At 48.8% G+C, this 21,247-nt stretch overlaps 1 protein-coding gene across 1 annotated transcript in view; it reads left to right on the forward strand.

The window, feature by feature from the left end:
- ABCA3 (ATP binding cassette subfamily A member 3) overlaps nucleotides 1-17,764 on the forward strand; it is a 32,002-nt gene extending 14,238 nt beyond the window's left edge. Inside the window, 13 exon segments of the mRNA XM_044303092.1 lie at nucleotides 82-388; nucleotides 2,076-2,349; nucleotides 2,645-2,849; nucleotides 4,422-4,641; nucleotides 5,090-5,251; nucleotides 12,100-12,257; nucleotides 12,412-12,546; nucleotides 14,302-14,496; nucleotides 14,602-14,789; nucleotides 14,876-15,046; nucleotides 15,140-15,324; nucleotides 15,737-15,810; nucleotides 16,257-17,764. Of these exon segments, the coding sequence (XP_044159027.1) occupies nucleotides 82-388; nucleotides 2,076-2,349; nucleotides 2,645-2,849; nucleotides 4,422-4,641; nucleotides 5,090-5,251; nucleotides 12,100-12,257; nucleotides 12,412-12,546; nucleotides 14,302-14,496; nucleotides 14,602-14,789; nucleotides 14,876-15,046; nucleotides 15,140-15,324; nucleotides 15,737-15,810; nucleotides 16,257-16,388 (2,406 nt within the window). The 3' untranslated portion in view covers nucleotides 16,389-17,764.
- Nucleotides 17,765-21,247: the final 3,483 nt, after the last annotated feature.

The raw sequence follows: 21,247 nt of genomic DNA on the forward strand, positions 1-21,247 counted from the left end.
AATAATAATGTGAACTTAATGAGATATCATCTCACATTTTATATCTTTATGTACGTTACACCTTCCGTTTTTCCCTCCCAGTGTTCGCTCTGGTGCCAGCAGTTCTATGCCCTCTTTGTAAAGCGAGCGTCTTACAGCTGGAGAAACTGGAAGATCGTTGTGGGACAGTTCTTGGTTCCCTTGGTGTTCACCACAATGGGCCTGACCGCAGAACTGATGTTCCCTGGACCTCAAGACTCTCCTCCGCTGGAGCTGAGTTTGGCACCTTATGGATACACAGCAGTACCATACTCGCTGCCTCCTAATGCCTCCCTCCTGCTGCAGACCCTGGCGGACAGCTTCAGAGACCAGCTGGATACGAGGCACGCTGAGCCCCAGGAAGTGATAGGTATTTATGGCTTCACAGGATTTTTTATTTTTTTTCCTTATGTGTAGCACTGACTACGTTTGTCAGTGTCAGATCTACAGGTGGTATTTATGCTGTTGAACAAATAGGGTGATAACGTTCAAATCAGGTAAGTAATGATTCCAGCATAAGGCTCCCCTTGAAAGGTTGTGCTACCTGTAGGCACAACTCTAGATAGGGCTCATCAAGATGTGTACTAGAATCCCAGATGGCAGTTGGTCTGCAGCCATGGATGGAGGTCTTCTTATCAGAGATACCTGAAATCCCCAAGAAGATGCAAACTTTCCAAAGTAACAGATTCTCCCACGGTGCAAGAAACCAACCACGGTCCAGATTGTTGAAGGTTGAGGCCAGTTTGGCTCGAGCATCGCTGTGCACATCGCGGAGTTCGACCGAACACCACGCGTGCTCGAGCGCAATTCTCGAGTCGGTATATTTAAATTAATGTAATTTATCATCTGTTTCTGAAAAGTTTCTGCCAGGATTTGAACTCACAAACCCTTGTACATTAGAGGCAAGGACCTTTTCCACTCGGCTATAAAGCTGAATGCTAAACCGTGTCAGAAAGACCTCCATAGTAGTTTCTGATTTAGTGAGTATTTCTATTCTGCAGAAGACTTATTTTATATTTTTGTGCAGGTTAACATGTAGCTGTATAGTGTAGTGGTTAACGTCCTTGCCTCTAATGTACAAGCTTGAGAGTTCGAATCCCGGCAGAAACATTTTAGAAATAGAGATAACACATATATAATTTTTTATTTTTTATTTTTTTTATGTATGGCACAAAATAAATGTGTAATGACAAAAAATAAATTATATATATTTAGATAAAATCATACTTCTGATATATATGAACGGATAATATGTGGGAAACTACTACTGATGTTTTTAGCCATAATATATTATAATATATTATATATTCTAAATCTATAATATATGTAAATATATTATGGCTAAAATCATCAGTAGTAGTTTCCCACATATTATCCGTTCATATATATCAGAAGTATGATTTTATCTAAATATATATAATTTATTTTTTGTCATTACACATTTATTTTGTGCCATACATATAAAAATAATAATAATATTATAGATAGATAGATAGATAGATAGATAGATAGAGATATATATATATATATATATATATATATATATATAGAGATATATATATATATATATATATATATATATAGAGATATATATATATATATATATATATATATATTTTCATTCTCTATTCGAACTCCCAAGCTTGTACATTAGAGGCGAGGATGTTAACCACTACACTATAGAGCTACATGTTAACCTGCATAGAAATATAAAATAAGTCTTCTGCTGAATAGGAATACTCACTAAAACAGAAACTACTACAGTGTGGTCCGTATGTCCTTTGTAGAACACTGACATGGTGACCACCAAAGACGGTGGTCTCCAGGTCCATGTTCTGAGACGTGAACCAAAGAAATGTATTTGCTGAGGGCACAAAAATGAAGGTGTGCATTGCGCCGATATCTCCTATGTGCTGTCCCAGTGCGGTCCACGGCTGAAAAATATGGCCATCTGAGTCATTAAATATTTAAAAAGTTCATCCTCCCCAAATGATGCTGCATACCAGGTCTATAGAGCGCCTGATCTCTGTTTGTGATTGTTCTTTTTCTGTCTTCAGGTAACCTTGATGACTACCTTTTGGCAAAGGCAACTGAGGAAGGCGCCCTGTTTGCCGAACACTGCCTCTGTGCCGCCGAGCTCCTTCGTGTCGGCTCCCGTTACAATATCATTGCCCGTTTCAATAACCAGGCCTTCCATGTGGTGGCTGTCGCACTGGCGCTGGCTGATAACGCTCTGTTCAGATTGACGGCTGGCGCCAACGCTTCTCTTTCAGTAACTAACTACCCTCAACCACGTAACACCACAGAGACTGCCCAGGATCAGCTTCTCGTGTAAGCTTATTTAATTTAGTTAAATTATCTAATTTTATTATTCAAATTATTATGAATCGGTGTTCTTGAACTAGTGGAAGTCAAGCTGTGCTTCTCCACTCTCCATAATGCCTACCGGAACTTATACTTCAAATGGTATAAATCTGTATGCAGTGAGCTCCCCCTAGTGGTGGCTGCAGGTAGCCACTTTGTCCATGCAGCTTTCGCTAAGGGGATGTACGGGAGATTAAGGGATGGTTATAAGGTATACCACGTACTGAGTGCTGACAGAATTACTTTTTATTGCTTGCTGCAGGAGTCAGACGGGTTTTACCATAGCCATTAATCTGCTGTACGGAATGGCATCTTTGGCTAGTACGTTCTCCCTGCTGCTTGTCGGTGAGAGGGCGGTAAAGTCTAAACACGTGCAGTTTGTGAGCGGAGCATCCTCCTTCAGTTACTGGCTGTCTGCACTGACGTGGGACATGCTGAATTTCCTAATCCCCTGTGCTCTCATGCTTGTAAGTGACCCATGTATTGGCTCTTTTTCATTTTACATCTTTATTTTCAATTCGTCTCCTTCACTCAAAACACTTAAGGTAATCGCCACTATGGAACGTGTCATTTTGAGGTCTAACCTTCTGTGCATAAAATTCTAGCTACCTTGACCCACTAGTGGGAACCACGCAGTGAGCGCCCTCTAGTGGTTGCTGCAGACATCCAGAATGTTTAAATGCTTATAGCAACCAATCGGATTCCACCTTCCATTTTTTTTGGAAATTGAAAGGTGGAATATAGTTGCTATGGGCAACTAAGCCAGTTCTCCTTCAGTTTGATAAATCTCCCCAAAAGTTTAGTCGGCGCATCCTGTAAAATGAAGTCAATGCGTAAGTGCATGTCGCCATGGTTGAAACTACAGAAGTACAAGCAAACCCAATGCAACAGCACTCTGCAAACATGGACTATATCAATTAATGCCATACTCGCTATTTAAAATCGGGTACTTGGCGAATATATATTTTTATAAAAATGTATTTGTGCTCGTACACCACTGCAAGTTGACCTCTTTTTGGATGGGAACCTAGGGGGTCATTTATTAAGATCAGCCTTTTAGACTCCGGTCTTAATAAGCCCCTGCGCTGGCGGTGGATCAGCTGAAGTTATCTAGAGGGGCCGGCCTCTACATACCTTGGCGCATCCAACGCCAGTCTAAATGTAGGCTAGCTCCATTGCTGTCCTTACATTTAGACCATTTTATACGCCTAAAACGGGCGTATAAAATGATGAATCCTGCCAACCCGTCCCCTTCCACGGCCACTTTTTTTTTAGACCTGACGTGAGCAGGGAGAAATCGTAGATTGCGGTGCAAATAATCTTTGCGCTGCAGTTTGCGCCAGAAATACAGCATATTTCTGGTCGTTAATGACCCCCCCCCCCCCCTTCTCTAAACGATACCACTCTCTGTGCCAATAGGCCCCAAATTAATTCTGGGAAAGCGGGTTCCTTATGCATACTGAATTTGCTGTGTATGACTCCTCTGTTTGTGCCAGCCGCCTCTAATAAAAGCAGACTACAGCTATAATTTGCACTTATTAAAGGCGGCCTGTGGAAAAGATGGTTTTGTTGGGAGTGCACGGCCAAAATGGAGGCAGGCCCACCTCCAGATTCATACTGCAGAAACAGAAGACGAAGATAGTCAGCATGTCCTGTAATGTAGAACAGGACGTTCTCCCTGCAGGGGATTTGTACATCTGTGTTAGATCTGCCTCTGAATTCGCAAGAATCCTTGTCAGAAAGGATCCTGTATATCGGGGCCTCCTTAAGGGGGTAATATAATGCCTTCCAAAATGCCCGGGCCTCTCATACTGGTCATATTTACCCCGCTCCCCGGAACCGGTGTAGCTTCTGATGCCTGCACGGCCGCCGTCGCGTGGATCAAAACAAACCGTGACGGGAACGAGCCTTCCTAGCATTGTGGGTGACTGTAGGGAGGCTTGTTCCCGTCGCGGCCTGCTCTTGGAATGTGAAGCCATTAAATGTCCTCTTTCTACTCGGTATAGACTCCCATAACCATGCCCTCTTTATACTTACAGGTGGTCTTCTATGCCTTTGGCGTGCGTGCGTATATAGATGACCACCACCTTGCAGACGTGATGCTGATATTTCTCCTGTACGGCTGGGCCAGCATTCCTCTTATGTACCTGTTCAGCTTTCTCTTCACGTCCCCTGCCACCGCCTACGTCCGGCTCAGTATCTTCAACATTTTGTCGGGCACGGCCACCTTCCTATGTGTCACTATCATGAGCATTCCAGGTAAGTCCAGAGGCATCAGGCACCATCCAGCATATTTCCTTACCTGCCGATGTCTCCCCCATTTTAATTGGCTATAATGTTAAAACGGCTTTTGTGGGACCAACATATTGATGACCTATATGATCTGTGGGGTTCTGTCAGCCAGCATTCTGCCCATCCACAGTTAGCGGTAGCTGCAGGTTCTGGAAGTAACTGGCGGATGGCGCTAGAACACCACCGCTCCGAGTGAATGGAAGCTGTGCTGCAGTGCCCAAGATCGGACCTGCACTCCTCTCCTATGGATATGTCATCAATATGTTAGTCCTATGGATTGGAGATGATAACACAAAAATTGTTTTCAGCCAATCACAATCTGACCAGTAATGATCAGCTGATCGCAGGAATGACTTGCCTTTTGAGAACAGGTTGATATGTTTGTGTCTCACCATTTTTATATCTGTTTTTGCAGCCCTGGGCTTGGTGGAGCTTTCTCGCACCCTGGACCTCATATTTTTAGTGCTACCCAACTATTGCCTGGGGCGATCATTAAGTGACTTCTACCAGAACTACCAGTTTCTGCAAACCTGCACTTCGTTTGTACCAATATCTGAAATTATCTGCCGGAAGCTGAGTAAGTAACTTGCAGTTCTACCATTTTAGTGGCTTGCTGCCTCCACAATCCACCCCATGCTCAGCGCTGTGTGCCCACACCTGACCATGCGGTTTCAGCACAGTAATAATATCCACATAGCATTGCCCCTATTAATGTGTCCGCCACATAGCAGTGACCTTCCAGCTGATCCGCTCGCCTAGCTGTGCATGGATTTTCATATCTCCAGTAACAGCACATGTGTATGAGATCCAGCACAAAATTCTTCATAAAACTTACAGCTTTTATTCCAAATGTTCAACCCAACTTCAAGCAGTATTCAAATCGCATAAATGGGGTGACACATGAGGCACGTGTGAACAGGAGAAACTCTATTGTCGACAAGTTTTGGACTGCATTAGTCCTTATTCATGACCTTAAAGGGGTTATCCGAGACTAACAAATTCCCCCCCACCGCCTCATAAGCTTGGCCCCTCACACTGAATCTACTTACCTGGCTCCTGCATCGCTCCTGGTCCCTGCACCCACCGCTTTTGCTTCTCCCCGTGCGCAGATGACAACATCCGCGGTGACGGGCATGAGCCTCCCTAGCGTCACCCGCGATGCTAGGGGGGGCTCGTCTCCATCTGCCATTGGCTGCTCTCCCCAACACCGGATGTTTTTACCCGCGCACGGGGAGAAGCAGCTGTGGTGGTGCGGGGCCCAGGAGCGGGGAGTCAGGTAAGTAGATTCAGTGTGAGGGGCCCGGTATATGGGGGGACACTTGTTAGTCCTCGGATAACCCCTTTTTAAAGGGGGTTGTTCAGGATTGGAAAAACGTGGCTGCTTTTCTTCATCAGGCTTCGCATTTCCATGAGTTGTCTAGGATTGCAGCTCTTCATTGAAGTAAATGAGGTTGAGTTGACATGTAACCCATGCGCCATCCTCTCCTGTCTATGTCTGGTCGGGTTTATGGTCCTAGGATAAGGGACATCCAGACACTTGGTACCACATATCTTCCAGAGATAAGAGGCTCTTGCTCCGTCGAAGTAATTGACAGATGTGGCGCTGTTTTTGGAAGAAAGCGGCTATGTTTCTCTCCCATATTTATTGGGGGACACAGAGACCGTGGGTATAGCTATGTCCTCTAGGAGGCGCTGACACTAGTAACAGCCGTCAGCTCCTCCCCCGGCAGCTATACCCCCTCCAGCCTGGAGAGAGAGCTTCAGTTTTTTCTATTGTTCTCCCGGGGTCAAGTTGCGCCAGTGCCGGTCACCCGCACTGCTGCCTCCCCCACAGAAGATAAGGTGGACCAGTGCAGCCTCGCTCACCTGCATCCCGCCAGCCAAGGGGTCACCCATCCAAGCCCCCCTTTTCCAGCGTCCTGCCACTACGGTGCCAGTAGCTGAAGGGGTGACCCTGCTGGACCAGAGGAGGGGTGAAGATGGCGGCAAGATAGAAGATTAGGTTAGTACACGGGACTAGGTAAGTATGTCCATTCTGACGTGGATTAACCCTCCTGGGTCACCTGGTCTTCTTCCTCCTACCCTCCCTATTGGTGGCAATAGATTCTACAGGCATAGGGTTTTAGCTGGCCAATCGTAGCGCACAGCTCATAGCCTGGGACTCCCAGGCTATGAGCTGTGCACTACGATTGGCCAGTGCTGCAGCAAGGGACAACCCTAATACAAAAACTCCGCCCAGTACAACAGGGGGAGCTGCAGACACCGGAGCCTATACCGGGCGAACGGAGCGGCGCCCAGACATGCTAGTAAGTGCAGGGGGACCCCTGGGCGCCGCTCTGCCCACAGATATAGTTAGTTTTTAGTTTTTAAACTAGTGAAAGGTCCTCTTTAACCCTTTCATGCCCAGCCACCTCTTTAGGCCGGCATATCTGGGGATCTACTCCTGGTGCACGCTGGTAATGCAGAGGATTTTAACCCTTTCCCGCCTCTTGTGCGCTTGAGGCCGGCATCGTAGTTTAAAAAAAAATATTAAAAAAATGTGCGCCACACGGGTCAGCCCTCACTACAGCGGGACCAACCTGTCTGTGTGGTACCACACTGGGCCATATCCTATCTCTGATAGGGAGGACCTCTGACAGTTCCCAATCCACTCTCCGGGTCATTTGGTTGATCATTCTCCACCTGCGCAATCCAGTGAAGGATCTCTGCAGGATCCCAATCCATCCTCCGGGTCGTTTGGTTGATAATTCTCCACCTGTGCAATTCAGTGAAGGATCTCCTGCAGGATTCCCAATCCGTCCTCCGGGTCGTTTGGTTGATAATTCTCCACCAGCGTATTCAATAAGGGACCTCTGATATTCCCAGTCCACCCTCCTCTTAACAATCCGCCCTCTGGGGTCGTTTGGTTGATAATTCTCAGCTGGCGCAATTTTATACAGGACCTCTGTTCCCATTCCACCCCCTGGGTAGTTTGGTTGATGAGCCCCAACCTGCGCAGTCCGCAACTGCCAGGGGCGAGATTCTGAGGGGTAGACCTGCGCGCTAGCGGACCACAGCAGGTCATCTTCGCCTCTAATATCTCCACACCCCCTCTCTCTTCCTCTCCGGGTCACGCTCAGGTGCACCCTCTCTCACAGGAGTGGGTCCGTCCAAGGAAGGGGGGGGGGGGAGAGAGAATCACTGGTTCAAACCCTGACATGAATCCGAAGCAATATCCTAAGATTGCGTCTACGGTGGCCAGCAGCACTTGTCATAGGCTTTACCCCCTTCCTTAGGCGGAGTAATTGCACTACTTCAGGATACAGTACTGACCTTATACATTGTCCTCTGCCATAGGTGGACTAAGTACAATAACACTGGTTTCAGTGCTGGACGTATACATTCCTCCTTCTGTAGGTGGCGGAATTGCATCTCCACTGGGTTCAGTACCTGCCGTATTCTTTAGCTCCTTCTATAGGGTGCGCGATGACCTTCTCGCTGGTTACAAGGTGTGCTGCATGCATTACCCCCTTACTTAGGTGCTATTGCACTCCCACGGGGTACAGGACTTGCCATATGCACTAGTTCTCGCCGTGGGCATTAACCCCCCCCTTCTTAGGTGGGGTATTTTCCCTACCACTGGCTTAAGTACTCTGTACGCATTCCACCTTCCATAGGTAGGGTAATTGCACCACCATTGGATACGGTCCGACTGACGCGTTATCCTTCCATAGGCGGAGTGTTGCACATCACTGTGCTTCCTGCCTGCCTTGCCCCCTTCGCAAGTGATCCACTAGCGGGGGAATAACTGAACATTTTCAGATACGGCAATTCAACTGCGCCACGGCCTTCGCTTATTTCACAAGGGGGCGTGGCAACAGTCGGTACTCGATGGTGCCCGGTACTCTTACTCTAGTGCTATATGAGTGCCGCCAGTGGATACGGTGGCTATTCCTCATTGTGTTCTTTTGGTGCTGTTTTTGGGCAGGATTATAACTCTTCTGTCTTCTCAGGGGGCTTACTAGCATCACTTGTGTCCTAGAGACTCCCATCTCCATGGGCCTACGTTGTTCCAGTCTGTCATGATATTGTCCGCATCAGTAGTAGTGCGTACACCATTGCACATATATGGTGAGTAGGTCCCAGTGAGTCAAGTGCTTCACTGACTGTATTCTCTATCCACCCCTCCTCCTTATCTGGGAAAGTGGTTACTGTGTTCGGTGGCCTTTGCGGGTGACCCCCTCCTCTGCTGGGGATGGGGCTAGAAATACAGTGCGACTCCCCTTGCCTGGCTTCCTCCTCAGGCAGAGTTTTATTTTTTTTGCGCAGGCACTTAAAGGGGTTGTCTCACTTCAGCAAATGACATTTATCATGTAGAGAAAGTAAATACGAAGCATTTACTAATATACTGTTGTCCATATTGCTTCCTTTGGTGGCTAGACTTAGGCTACTTTCACACTAGCGTTCGTCGGTCCGCTCGTGAGCTCCGTTTGAAGGGGCTCACGAGCGGACCCGAACGCAGCCGTCCAGCCCTGATGCAGTCTGAATGGAGCGGATCCGCTCAGACTGCATCAGTCTGGCGGCGTTCAGCCTCCGCTCGCCTCCGCACGGCCAGGCGGACAGCTGAACGCTGCTTGCAGCGTTCGGGTGTCCGCCTGGCCGTGCGGAGGCGTGCGGATCCGTCCAGACTTACAATGTAAGTCAATGGGGACGGATCCGTTTGAAGATGCCACAATATGGCTCAATCTTCAGGCGGATCCGTCCCCCATTGACTTTACATTGAAAGTCTGGACGGATCCGTACGAGGCTATTTTCACACTTAGCTGTTATATGCTAAAATAATGCAGACGGATCCGTACTGAACGGAGCCTCCGTCTGCATTATTATGATCGGATCCGTTCAGAACGGATCCGATCGAACGCTAGTGTGAAAGTAGCCTTATTCTTCCATCACATTATACATGTCTCATTTCTATGCTTACAACCACCCTGTAATCCAGCATCAGAGGCCGTGCTTGCACACTAAAGAAAAAAGCACTGGCTAATCTGGTAGCCGGGACCATAGGAACGCACATAGGCCAGCACTTTTTCCTATAGTGTGCAAATACGGCCATCAATCCTGGATTGAAGTGTGGTCGTAACCATGGAAACGAGACATGTATAATGTGATGGAAAAATTAGTTTAGCCAGCAAAGGAAGCAATACGGATGATAATAATTTATTATTAAGTGTCTTGTTTTAACTTTCTCTACATGATAAATGCCATTTTCTTAAGTGAGACAACCCCTTTAATCCTTGGCTACTTCTGTATAGCGCCAGTCTCAGACAGGAAATGGGCTTGGACCTAGCCTATTCTTCCCTTGTCCTTTTACTCCTCTGGTTCATAGACACCCCGCATGCCTTGGTAGTTCCTATATTGCTACCTTCCCTCATCTGCATTTGCACGGGGTATTCTTTTGGTGGCCTTCCATTCCAGACACTCTCCGGTCCCGACTGGTGGGCTGTGGCGCCCTCCACATCCCTCCTCCTATGGGGACTCCTTCTATTGGTCTGGGTGTGCTAACGGTATCTACACGAAAGCTCCCCACCTTCTCTCCTGAGAAGGAGTTCCGGAAGCATACGGCATGGACGCCCTGACATCTCCTTGGCGGGAGTTCTCCCTCCCTTGGTCACTGCCACTCAGACTACCTTCTTTCAGGGTCCGGTCTTGCATCGGCATTTAGGGTCTTGGTTGACGGCGTGGCTATTGAAACCGTCATCCTGATGTGGAGAAGATTTTTCGGCGGACGTCATCTGCACTATGGTTCAGGCCGGGAAGCCTGCACCGCCCAGGATCTATTATAGGACCTGGCGGTCCTCCTGGGATTCTGTGAAAGCCGGGACATTCCCTCACTCAGTTTTTTCTCTCTCCACGATCCTATCCTTTCTACAATCAGGGTTGGACCTTGGTTTAGCCCTTAGTTCTCTTGATGGGTCAGGTGTTGGTGCTTCTATCCTGGGGCAGCTTCCAGCGTCCTCTGGTGCCCATGGAAACTTTCCTTCAGGGAGTGGGACATTCAGTTCCTCCGTACCATCCTTTACCGCCTTGGGATCTGAATATAGTTCTCTCAGCGTTCCAGTCTTCTCCCTTTGAGAGATCTCTCCGGCTCCTGTCCTAGAAGGTAGTTTTTTCTTGTGGCTATCACATCCAACAGACAGGTGTCCGAGTTGGGGGGTGCTCTCTTGCAGAGAACCCTTCCTGGGTCTTCACAAGGATAAGGCGGATCTCCGGCCCATTTCTTTTTCTCCCGAAGATAGTCTCTGTCTTCCACATCAATGTAGAAATTGTCCTTCCTTCACTGTCCCTCTCCTTCACTCCCTAGGGAAGGGAGTTACGTCATGACGTCAGGGCTCTGATCATTATTGGCTGCCTCCAGTCCCTTCTGGCGTACGGAACCCCTTTTTTTTTGTCATCCGGAGGTTCCATGCAAGGGATTGGCGGCCTCCAAGGTGGCAATTGCACGATGGATTCGGTCTGCAAATGCTGTACCATTCTGCACCCGGTGCGGGGTTCCGCCCTAAAGTGTCACGGCTCGCTCCACTGAGCGGTGGGCGCTTCTTGGGCTCTGAGGCATTGCGCTTCGGCTGCGCAGTTGTGTAACGTGGCTACCGATCCTCCTTACACACATTCACAAAATTTTACCAGGTGCATACTTATGTATCGGCGGCCGCTGCTTAGGCCGCATGGTCTTGCAGGCGGCAGTTTCTTAGATACCAGCGGGGACGCTTGCTTCCATGGGCCTCTGGTTTTTCCCTCCCTGTGGACTGCTCTCGGACGTCCCACGGTCTCTGTGTACCCCAATGAACATGGGCGAGAAAAGAAGATTTTTGTATAACTTACCAGTAAAATCTCTTTCTCGCTCTTCTTTGGGGGACACAGCACCCACCCAGTATTGTTGTTCGGCCACAGTTGGGGCTGTTGCTGGTTCGAACCCTGTTGGGTCTTTTGGCATGGTTGGTGTTCCATGTTTTTTCGTTGGTTTACTTGCTTCTCACAAACTGAAGCTCTCTCTCCAGGCTGGGGGGGTATAGCTGCCAGGGAAGGAGCTAACAGTTTTATCTAGTGTCAACGCCTCCTAGAGGACATAGCTATACCACCGTCTCTGTGTCCCCCCAATGAAGAGTGAGAAAGAGATTTTACTGGTAAGTTTTACAAAAATCTTTTTTTTTTTTTTTCTAATCCTTGACAGACCCTTTATAACCAAAACCTTGATGATAATAATAATAAATTGCTTGAGGTCATGACGATGTTACCGGCCATAGTATCCTCCAGTGATAACTTCTTAAAGGGGGTTGTCACTTATAGGATCACCTCTGAACATTACAGTTATTAAATAATTGTTAATTATCACATGTTCTACCACTGAAGATGAAGTCTATGAAGTTCACCCATATTTTTCCTTTCCAGATATCACCTATCAAACCAACTATTATTCTTTCTCCTCGCCGGGTGTGGGGCGCTACTTGACATCCATGGCTGGTCAGGGACTCGCCTTCCTTTGCCTTCTCTTCATTATTGAGAGCCAAGTCCTCTGCCAGCTTTGCCGATTCAGGCGCAAACACTGGGTACGGAATTTGGGAAGGGTTGAAGGCAATATAATAGTGTTCGGCCTATGCTATGATTGATCCGCTAGTCTTAGTTTGACCCTCATCAGTGATGTGAGGGAGTCATTGGGTTTACCTTGTATGTAATCTTTGCTATCTATCTTCATCTTTGCAGTCTTCACGTCCTCATTCTCCTGTGCCTCCCTCAGAGGACCGGGATGTGGCAGATGAGAGGAAGAAGGTGTTGGAGTCTCCAGCGGAGCAGCTCTCGACACTTTGCAGCCCGCTGGTTATCCGGGAACTCAGCAAGGTCGGTTATAGTGGCTACGACAGGTCACCTAATGAATAGATGGGGGCCCCAATATTACCATGAAGGAAAGGGCCCAAACCTTCATTTCTAGTTGGTGCTGATTTCTGTGGAGAGTGGCTGCTAGAGCACCGCCTGATTTTAATTTTATTTTTAATTTTATTTATTTTTTTAGCTGGAAAAGGGTACTTGGTTAATGGTGGGGGGTCCCTGACCTATGGCCTGTCAAGTCGGAGCTGGATTTAAAGGTCAAGACTAGAAATGGGGTTTATCTTCATATAAAGCATGAGGGAAGGAGGTATCTCAGCCATCATCAGGGGCACTCTGGGTTTTGATATTGATGGCCTTGGGATATCAGTTCAGCAAGGAGTCTGATGCCAATTAGCTTTATGAAGCGGCCACGATGCTTAAGCCATATGATGTCCCGTTCATTGGCCACACGACCTAGGCCCATTCAAATTAATGGGGCTGAGCTACAATAGCAAGCACAACCAGGATCCAATGTACAGAGCTGTGCTTGGTGAGATGCAAGGAGGTCTATCTCAAGCGAAACCGCCTCTCAAAATTTGAGGCTATTTGGGGTCCCTGGATTGATCTGGAATCTGCATTCCGTCGTTGGCACTTACTAGGGGACATATGCATCCATAATTAAGGGGGGGGGGGGGGGGGGGGGGAGGGAGAGAGTGAGTATGATACTAGGGAACCTGGAGTTATGACATTGTAGTGTATACCTAAATCTAGGGCTACATTCACACGTCAGTATTTTCCTGTATCCCGAATTCGCTGTACTACAGTGTGTGGCACGTCGACCCTGCAGCCTCCACCACCCAACGCCGTTTCGCCTAACAGGCTTCTTCCAGGGATGCCAGGGTACTTCCACACTCTAGTTTTGTGCGGATCCGTCGTGGACGGATCCATTCAGATAATACAACCGTCTGAATTGATCAGTTTGTATTATCTTTAACATAGCCAAGACTAATCCGTCTTGAACGCCACTGAAAGTCAATGGAGGACGGATCCGTTTTCTATTGTGCCAGATTGTGTCAGTGAAAACGGATCCGTCCCCATTGACTTACATTGTGTGCCAGGACGGATGCGTTTTCACTGGCACAATAGAAAACGGATCCGTCCTCTATTGACTTTCAATGGTGTTCAAGACGGATCCGTCTTGGCCATGTTAAAGATAATACAAACTGAACGGATCCGCAAAAAACGTGAGTGTGAAAGTAGCCTAAAATGCTAGTGCATGCCCTCATCATCTCCCGCCTTGACTACTGCAACGTTCTCCTCTGTGGCCTTTCTTTTAGCACTTTTGCTCCCCTCAAATCTATTCTCCACTCTTTCTCCTTTGCCCACCCCCTTCTTCTACCAAACTGTTCACTGGGTCCCCATTGCCCACACGTAATCTCTGATCCTCACAGGACCTGCTCCTCATCTTTTCTCCTCTCATCTATTCTTCACACAGTCGACTACAAGATTTCTCACGTGCCTCTCCCCTACTTTTGTAACTCGCTCCCCCAATATCCAAACATTCAAGTAACCTTGAAAGCCTACCACCTGCAAAAAGCATGCTGCTACCACATGGCCAAATGAGCAGCATTGACCCTCGCCTACTGTGTGCTCCCCCCCTTCCCTTGTAGATTGTAAGGGACCTCTGTACCAGTTAATAGTTCCTGGTTTATGGCATTTTATATTATATATGTGTATTCCCATCTTGATGTACAGCACCATGGATTTAATGCCGCTTTCATCCTGAAGGTTTATGGCCACCGCGCTCTACTTCTTGCCGTCGACCGCATGTCTCTGGCTGTGAGTCGTGGCGAATGCTTTGGGTTGCTTGGTTTCAACGGAGCTGGTAAGACGACCACATTCCGAATGCTGACGGGAGATGAAAGCATCAGTTCGGGGGATGCCTACATCGACGGGTACAGCATCCTGAACAACACCAAGAAGGTAACTGGGCCAATGCACGGGCCAAACCTTTCTTCTTTCATTTGTCTCCTTTTAATTCCTTATAAACATCTCCTTGTCTTATGATAATTTCCTTGCATTATTAAGGCCCAGCAGCGGATTGGCTATTGCCCACAGTTTGACCCCTTACTGGATCATATGACTGGCAGAGAAACCCTGTGCATGTATGCCCGTCTACGGGGCGTCCCTGAGATGTACATTAATAGCTGTGTAGAGAACATGCTGCGGGGGCTTCTCCTGGAACCACACGCTAATAAACTAGTCAGGGCGTACAGGTGAGTGGGTCGCACTGCTGGCCAGTCTTGTAGTCTTGTTTAGTTTCTTCCCTATTATAATGGTTATTTATCTCCCATGTATCCAGCGGTGGAAACAAAAGGAAGCTCAGTGCTGGCATTGCTCTGATTGGTGGTCCACCAGTCATCTTCATGGATGAACCTTCCACTGGAATGGACCCGGTGGCTCGGAGATTACTGTGGGACGCAGTGACCAGAACACGAGAGAATGGAAAGGCTGTAATCATCACTTCTCACAGGTTAGACACTATTGTAAACCATGAAGTGTGAGGAGGACGGAAGGCACGTTCTTATTATGTAGTTAGAGACAAAAACTTCTTCATGTCTTCCAGCATGGAGGAGTGCGAAGCTCTTTGCACACGGCTCGCCATCATGGTGAATGGTCAGCTCAAGTGCCTCGGCAGTCCTCAGCACCTGAAATGCAAATTTGGTAGTGGATACACACTGCTAGCCAAGACTTCTAGAGGTGGAGACGATCTGGTTGCTTTTAAAGATTTTGTGGAGACTGTCTTCCCAGGTTAGTATGTGGTGAGCTGCCAAATTATTTCTTTCTCTTACTCCGGCTGTATGGCCACGACCGTTTCTGTTTTGCATACCCACTGATTTCAGTGGGTTTGGGGTCCACGTCCGTAATGCCAGTTTCACAAAGGACATGTCCTATACTTGGCCTAAAAATGCAGACCATGGACCCATTGAAGTCAATGGGTCCACAAAAAATGTGGATGCAACACGGACGGTATCTATATTTTCTGGATCCGCGAAATACACACAGTTGTGTGCATGGGGCCTATGGCTGCTTCTCCCGTTGATGAGCTGGCAGGTGGGCTCATGGTTTGGGCGGGTATCTGAGGACCTTCTGTAGTTCCCTGATGGTGGCACTGCCGGTAACATGTTGTTCTGTAAGCAGTGGTATGTTTTGTCTCATGCAGGCAGCCAGCTGAAGCACGAGCACCAGGGTATGGTCCATTACCACATAACAAACCAGGACCTGAGTTGGCCACAGGTAAGAAGAGGGTCATAATCATATCTTCTTGTTCTTGTGTACGATATCTATAATCTTACAGTCTGCATACACACAGTCATCCTACTAACACCCTAACATCTTGCAAGGGACTTTGAGCATGTAGAACTCCAAAGCTCTGGCCAAAAGCCAAACTTCCAGTTTGTTGCCCAGAATAAAGTATTAAAGTGGTTTTCCAACATTCAGACCCTTGCAGCGTGGACACACTACAAAGATACAAGTCTCCACTAGAAGTATGCCCACAATGACCACTGTGGTCCTTCTGTATCCCCCCCCCCCCACCAGTCCAATGTTAACTTCTCTATAGTAATGAGACATGCATGAGAAGCTATGGTGGATTATGGAACTGTTTTTCTAACTTGATTTTGGTGTTTTGTGTTTTATCTACTCCACACTTTCAGATTAATCTTTTTTTTAATCTTTTTCAGGTATTTGGAACTTTAGAAAAAGCCAAAGAGAAATTTGATCTCGAAGATTACTGCGTGAGTCAGATCTCGCTGGAGCAAGTCTTCCTGAGCTTCAGTCATTTCCAGCAGACACCAGAAGAGGTCGTAGTATAGAAGAACATACAGTGGTAGACCCGTCACAGACATTGAAGACATATGGTTTGGATATGCCGACAAAATCAGATGGGACCCATTCTTTCTCTAGAACTCTGCTCCCTAAGTGAAGGAGAGGCCACCATGCCTGCGTGTATTTCTCTCCATTCACTGCTATGGGAGCTCAGGAAAGAGCCGAGCGAGCGCAGTCGGTGTAAGCGTGACCACCACTCTATTCACCGCTATTGCACTGCCGAAAGTAGCAGAGCTGGCACTCGGCTATTTTCAGAACTCCCATACTGGTGAATGGAGGGTGGCAATGCTGGCTGTTCACTTTGGGGGCACCGTTCTGGAGGTAGGCAGTGGGACCTGCACCTACCTAAAATTAATGGTTTATCAGTGTCTGAGATGAGACAAGCCGTCCAGTTTGCTGTGAGACCTCTCCACAGACTGCAGACACTGCCTGCATTCTCAGATGTCTTTGTCCTGTGATGTCCCCTGTTCATCCATGCACAGTTTGCCCTCTTGACCAATTTTTCCGTCCGTGGCTTCTACTTTTGGTGTCTAGCCCAGACTTGCACTTTCCTTAGCAGAAGAACCAACGTCTACATCTGTCTAACCATTTCAGTGTGAGAATTATCCGCCCGTCCGATCCCTTCTATGGCAGGACTTTTTATAACCAGCTTATCCCGTGCCGATGACCAGTCTCCTCCACTGTCTAACCGTCGATGCCCACCATTAACCCGTCCCGCCTTCTAGGATTACTTCCGTCATTCTACCCTGGGAGTGACTGCACTGAAATCAAGATCTACCACTGACAACTGCACACTAAAACTTGTATGAGGCACAGCGGGGATCTACTACATGATGATTTGTAATATTGCCCTAATTGTTCTACTGCTGGAATGGAAATTATGTTGAGCACTATGTTGATTTGAAACAATGCAATTTTTTATTTTTTTGGGTTAGAATCGGACACTAAGGCTTAAAGGGATTTCGATAGAGAAGGGAATTATTAATACTAAACCATGGGCTTGTCGTTGTGAGCGCTGCCTTTACATCACATGGACTGGTAGCCCTACTCCTGCAGTGCCTTCTAGCTCTACTGAGTGCCCAGATGGAGGGACCAGGAGCTTCAAGGAATGACAGCTAGGGAGTAATATTTAACACTTTAGCCTCCAAAGGCTGAAGTGAATGTATGTGCTCTGTACGCACAGCTGTGCATGGTCGGCACTGACATGACCCTCGTTGCGAAACTAACCCCCTTGTATGAAGAGCCAGGGAACAATGGGTGTGTTGCCCTGTCTGTCCTTCGGAAGACACTTTGACTGCTCCATGCAGACGTCTGATTGTACAAACTCAATAAATCTTATTTATGCTGCTCTTTTGAAAGCCAATGACTTTGCATCATTTAATCTATGAGGCCAGGCAAAATATAAATGTGAAGTATAACGGACATATTAAAGGGGTTGTCCAGCTTTGGGGAGTCTTTCTGCTAGACCCACCCCACCTGACCTAAGGAGCGAAGAATGCCTAAATGCTTCCTGCTGCTGGGTTCTGGCTTCTTCAATCCCCCGCTGCCATTGATACGCTTAAGTCCCTGCTTCAAAAAGATCCGGTTTGATGGATAGTCATTGGCTGCAACAGTGACTTGTCCCCCATGCATCATGTGACCCAGTCACGACACATGGAGGGGAGATGCCACCGCTGTAGCGGCATACGTGACCCCCTTCAAACCGGATTTTTTTGCTAGCGGGAATTGGAACGCATCAATCACTGGGGGACCAAAGGAGTCAGAAGGCAGGGAGCAGGTAAGTATGCTTTGCTCATTCAGTCTGGCGAGGCCGGGGGAGTAATGTCTGGTGGAAAGGCCCCCAAAGCTGGATAACCTCCTTAAAGGATGTGTACACTTGTGCTATTTTAGATTCTTATTGCTCTGAAATAAAAATGAGAAAAGTAGTGTTATATGCAATGGAGCCCTATTGGGGACAGCTGGATGCTAATGTCTGTAAAGCGCTGCGAAATATAGTAGTGCTATGCGTTAAGCAAAGGTGTTTGCTGGATTTGTGGGAGGGGAGGCTGACCGACGACCCTATTTAGCTTCACCTGCGTCCTCAGGCTGACGTCGGCTCGGTAGTCTACATTCCAGGTCGGCGCTGGGGGTGACTTCAGGCAACAGCGTGCAGCGTTTTTTTCGGTTACGGAGGGTGCAGCGGAGGAAGCGGCAGTCGAATCGGGTGCCATGGCCGGTGAGATAGGATCGGGGGGGTCCTTCCCGGGGGGGGGGGGGGGGGAGAGGCTGGGCCCAATTTACCCTCACTGGGCCCGGCCGGCCCGGCAGGTACTGGTTGGGCGATGTGACGGCTTCGGTGGTGGGCCCTGTGTTCCGCTAAACGGCCAGCGGTTGTCGCGGGGCATGCTCCGGAGCCGGCTTTTAAGTGTACGCGCAGCTGGGGACTGCGCAGCACATGTGCACGGGGGGGGTGTTCAGAGCAAGCACTCCGGTTCTGAGGCTTTGCGCTGCACGGCATCACACAGCGCATGCGCAAAGGGAGCGATGGGGCATGAAATAGGAAGGGAAAATATAAATAAATTAATACATATGTGAAATATAAATAAATACGGTAAGTTACGGTCGTGTGGTGAGCGCTATCTCTCGGCCCAATACACATTCTGGACGATGTCTCAAATTCACAGGGCGTATCGGTAGTTGGTCTGACTTCGGCAGGGAGACGCTTCGCTTTTTTTTGGCTTCTGACGGAGTAAGAGTTGGTCGGTCTGCCAGAGCAAGACAGCATCACATTAAGCGGGTGGGTGTTGCGGGCCCTACGCAAAAAATAAATAAAAATGTTATAAAAAAAAAAAGGGGATAATACAATTTTGTTTCTCGCCCAATTCCTTGGGGGACACAGGAGACCTTGGGTATAGCTCAGCTCCCTAGGAGGCGTGACACTAAGTGAAGACTGTTAAGCCCCTCCTCCACAGCTATACCCTCAGCCTGGAGAGAGAGAGAGAAGCTGCCAGTTTTTGCTTAGTGTCCAAGGAGGCAAGACACTCCCTGCTGTTTTCTCCTTGTTTAGTTTTTAGATTTTTACTTTTTTATTTTTCTTCCAGACCATCAGGGACAACAGAGACGCACTAGACCTCTCTGTTTCTCCCAGGGTCGAGCTGCGCCAGCGCCGGTCACCCGCACTGCTGCCTCCCCCACAGAAGACAAGGAGGACCAGGGGAGCCCAGCTCCCCTGCATCCCACCAGCGTAAGGGTCGCCCACACGTCAAGCCCCTCTCCAGCTTTCTGCCACTGTGGTGTCAGGAGCTGAAGGGGCGACCCTGCTGGAATGGACAGAGGGTAAAGACTTCAGGATGGTGAGAGTGGCTGTTCCAGCCCCCCCCCCCCCTCTCCTGCTCTCCGCTCACCCCCCAAGACCCTTCACCTATGGTATGCTGGAAATGTTACTTGGGCCCAATCACCACAGAGCGGACCCTGATACGTCTGGCTAAGTCCTCTTCAGCCACGACAGGAAGGGGGGGGGGGGGGGAAGAGGCTCCAACAATCGCGAGCGCAGCACCTGGCAGCCGGCACACTTTACTGCTGGCGGCATCGCGAATGTCCGCAAATGGGAATCGCGGCGTTTGTTTATTTGCAGGGGTGGCACAGACTCTCTTTGCTGTGCTAGGGCGGAGTGCCGGCTCGCTGCTCAGGGACTAATGGAGGTGGACTCTGGCCATATGAAATCGCAGTCTCTCGCTACAAGCCGCAGACCGCCCCTCCCCTCCCTCTCTTCCTCCCTCTGCAGCAGCGGCACCCAGAAAGTGCCGGCGGGTTAAGCCTGCCTCTGCATCGGACGGACCCTTTAACCGCCAGCTGGCAGCGCAATGGCCGCACAGAGAGAGCGGTGTGGCTCTTGCGCCGGTACCTTCCTGCGGCGACATTTTTCATTACTGCGCCGCATACCCCCCCCCCCCCATGATTATACAGGGGGGAAGAATGAAAATAACCGGCATCTTTTGGTGCCCTTACTGCGCTGCAGGCCATCACTTCCGATCTTATGTGTATTTAAATCGCGCGTGCGAAACTAGCAGGGGGCGGGGCTTTGCTTCCCGCTCTCCTCTTATCCCCGCCTTCCGATCAGTCCAGGAAACCAGTGATCTCTGCTGCCGCTTTTTCCTGAGGAGAGATCGTGCTCCTGCTCCGGTCCCTGCTGTTTGCTTCCAGCCCTGAGGTCTGGTCGGCGATAACATTCTAGCCAACATGTCCAATCCCTCAGGGGCCTCTGGGCCCTGGTATCCGCCTGTGGTGCACCCTTTCCACAGGGGCAATCAGACCCGCATTGCTCTGCATGCCAGGTCCCAATACAGGGCCCGCCACTTGCTGTGCTGCCCCCTGTCCTCTTGGATCCTCCTGAATGGGCAAGATCCTTGTCCCAAGCCGTGGAAAGACTCACTCATGTCGTGGGTCGCCTTGCAAATGCACAGCCTGCCACGCAGCCTGATACACCCCTTGCCGTACCCTCCGGGTCCGCTACTTCGGCTGACCCGTCTGGGTCCCTCGCTCCCAGCGACGCCTCCAGGGCCCGACACCCCCAGAAGCGGTCCAGGGCGGAGTGCGTCTCATCCTCGGATGCATCCCTGTCACCTCCAAGGGTACGCTCTGTCGGGCCCCTCCTCCTCACAGGACATGCCCTCAGAGGGAGAATTAGTAGATTCAGATTGGGATATGGACTCGGCTTTACCGTCCCAGCTGGCCTCTGCTGTGGGCCATCTCATTACCAACATTCGTGACACATTTAAAATTCACGATGACCCTCTCAGCTCTGACAAGGCCGGTGTGTCCTTTATCGGCCCCAAACAGGCATCCACAGTATTCCCTCTCCATGCCG

Source organism: Bufo gargarizans, chromosome 8 (assembly GCF_014858855.1).
Source record: "Bufo gargarizans isolate SCDJY-AF-19 chromosome 8, ASM1485885v1, whole genome shotgun sequence".
In the NCBI taxonomy this organism is placed as follows: domain Eukaryota; kingdom Metazoa; phylum Chordata; class Amphibia; order Anura; family Bufonidae; genus Bufo; species Bufo gargarizans.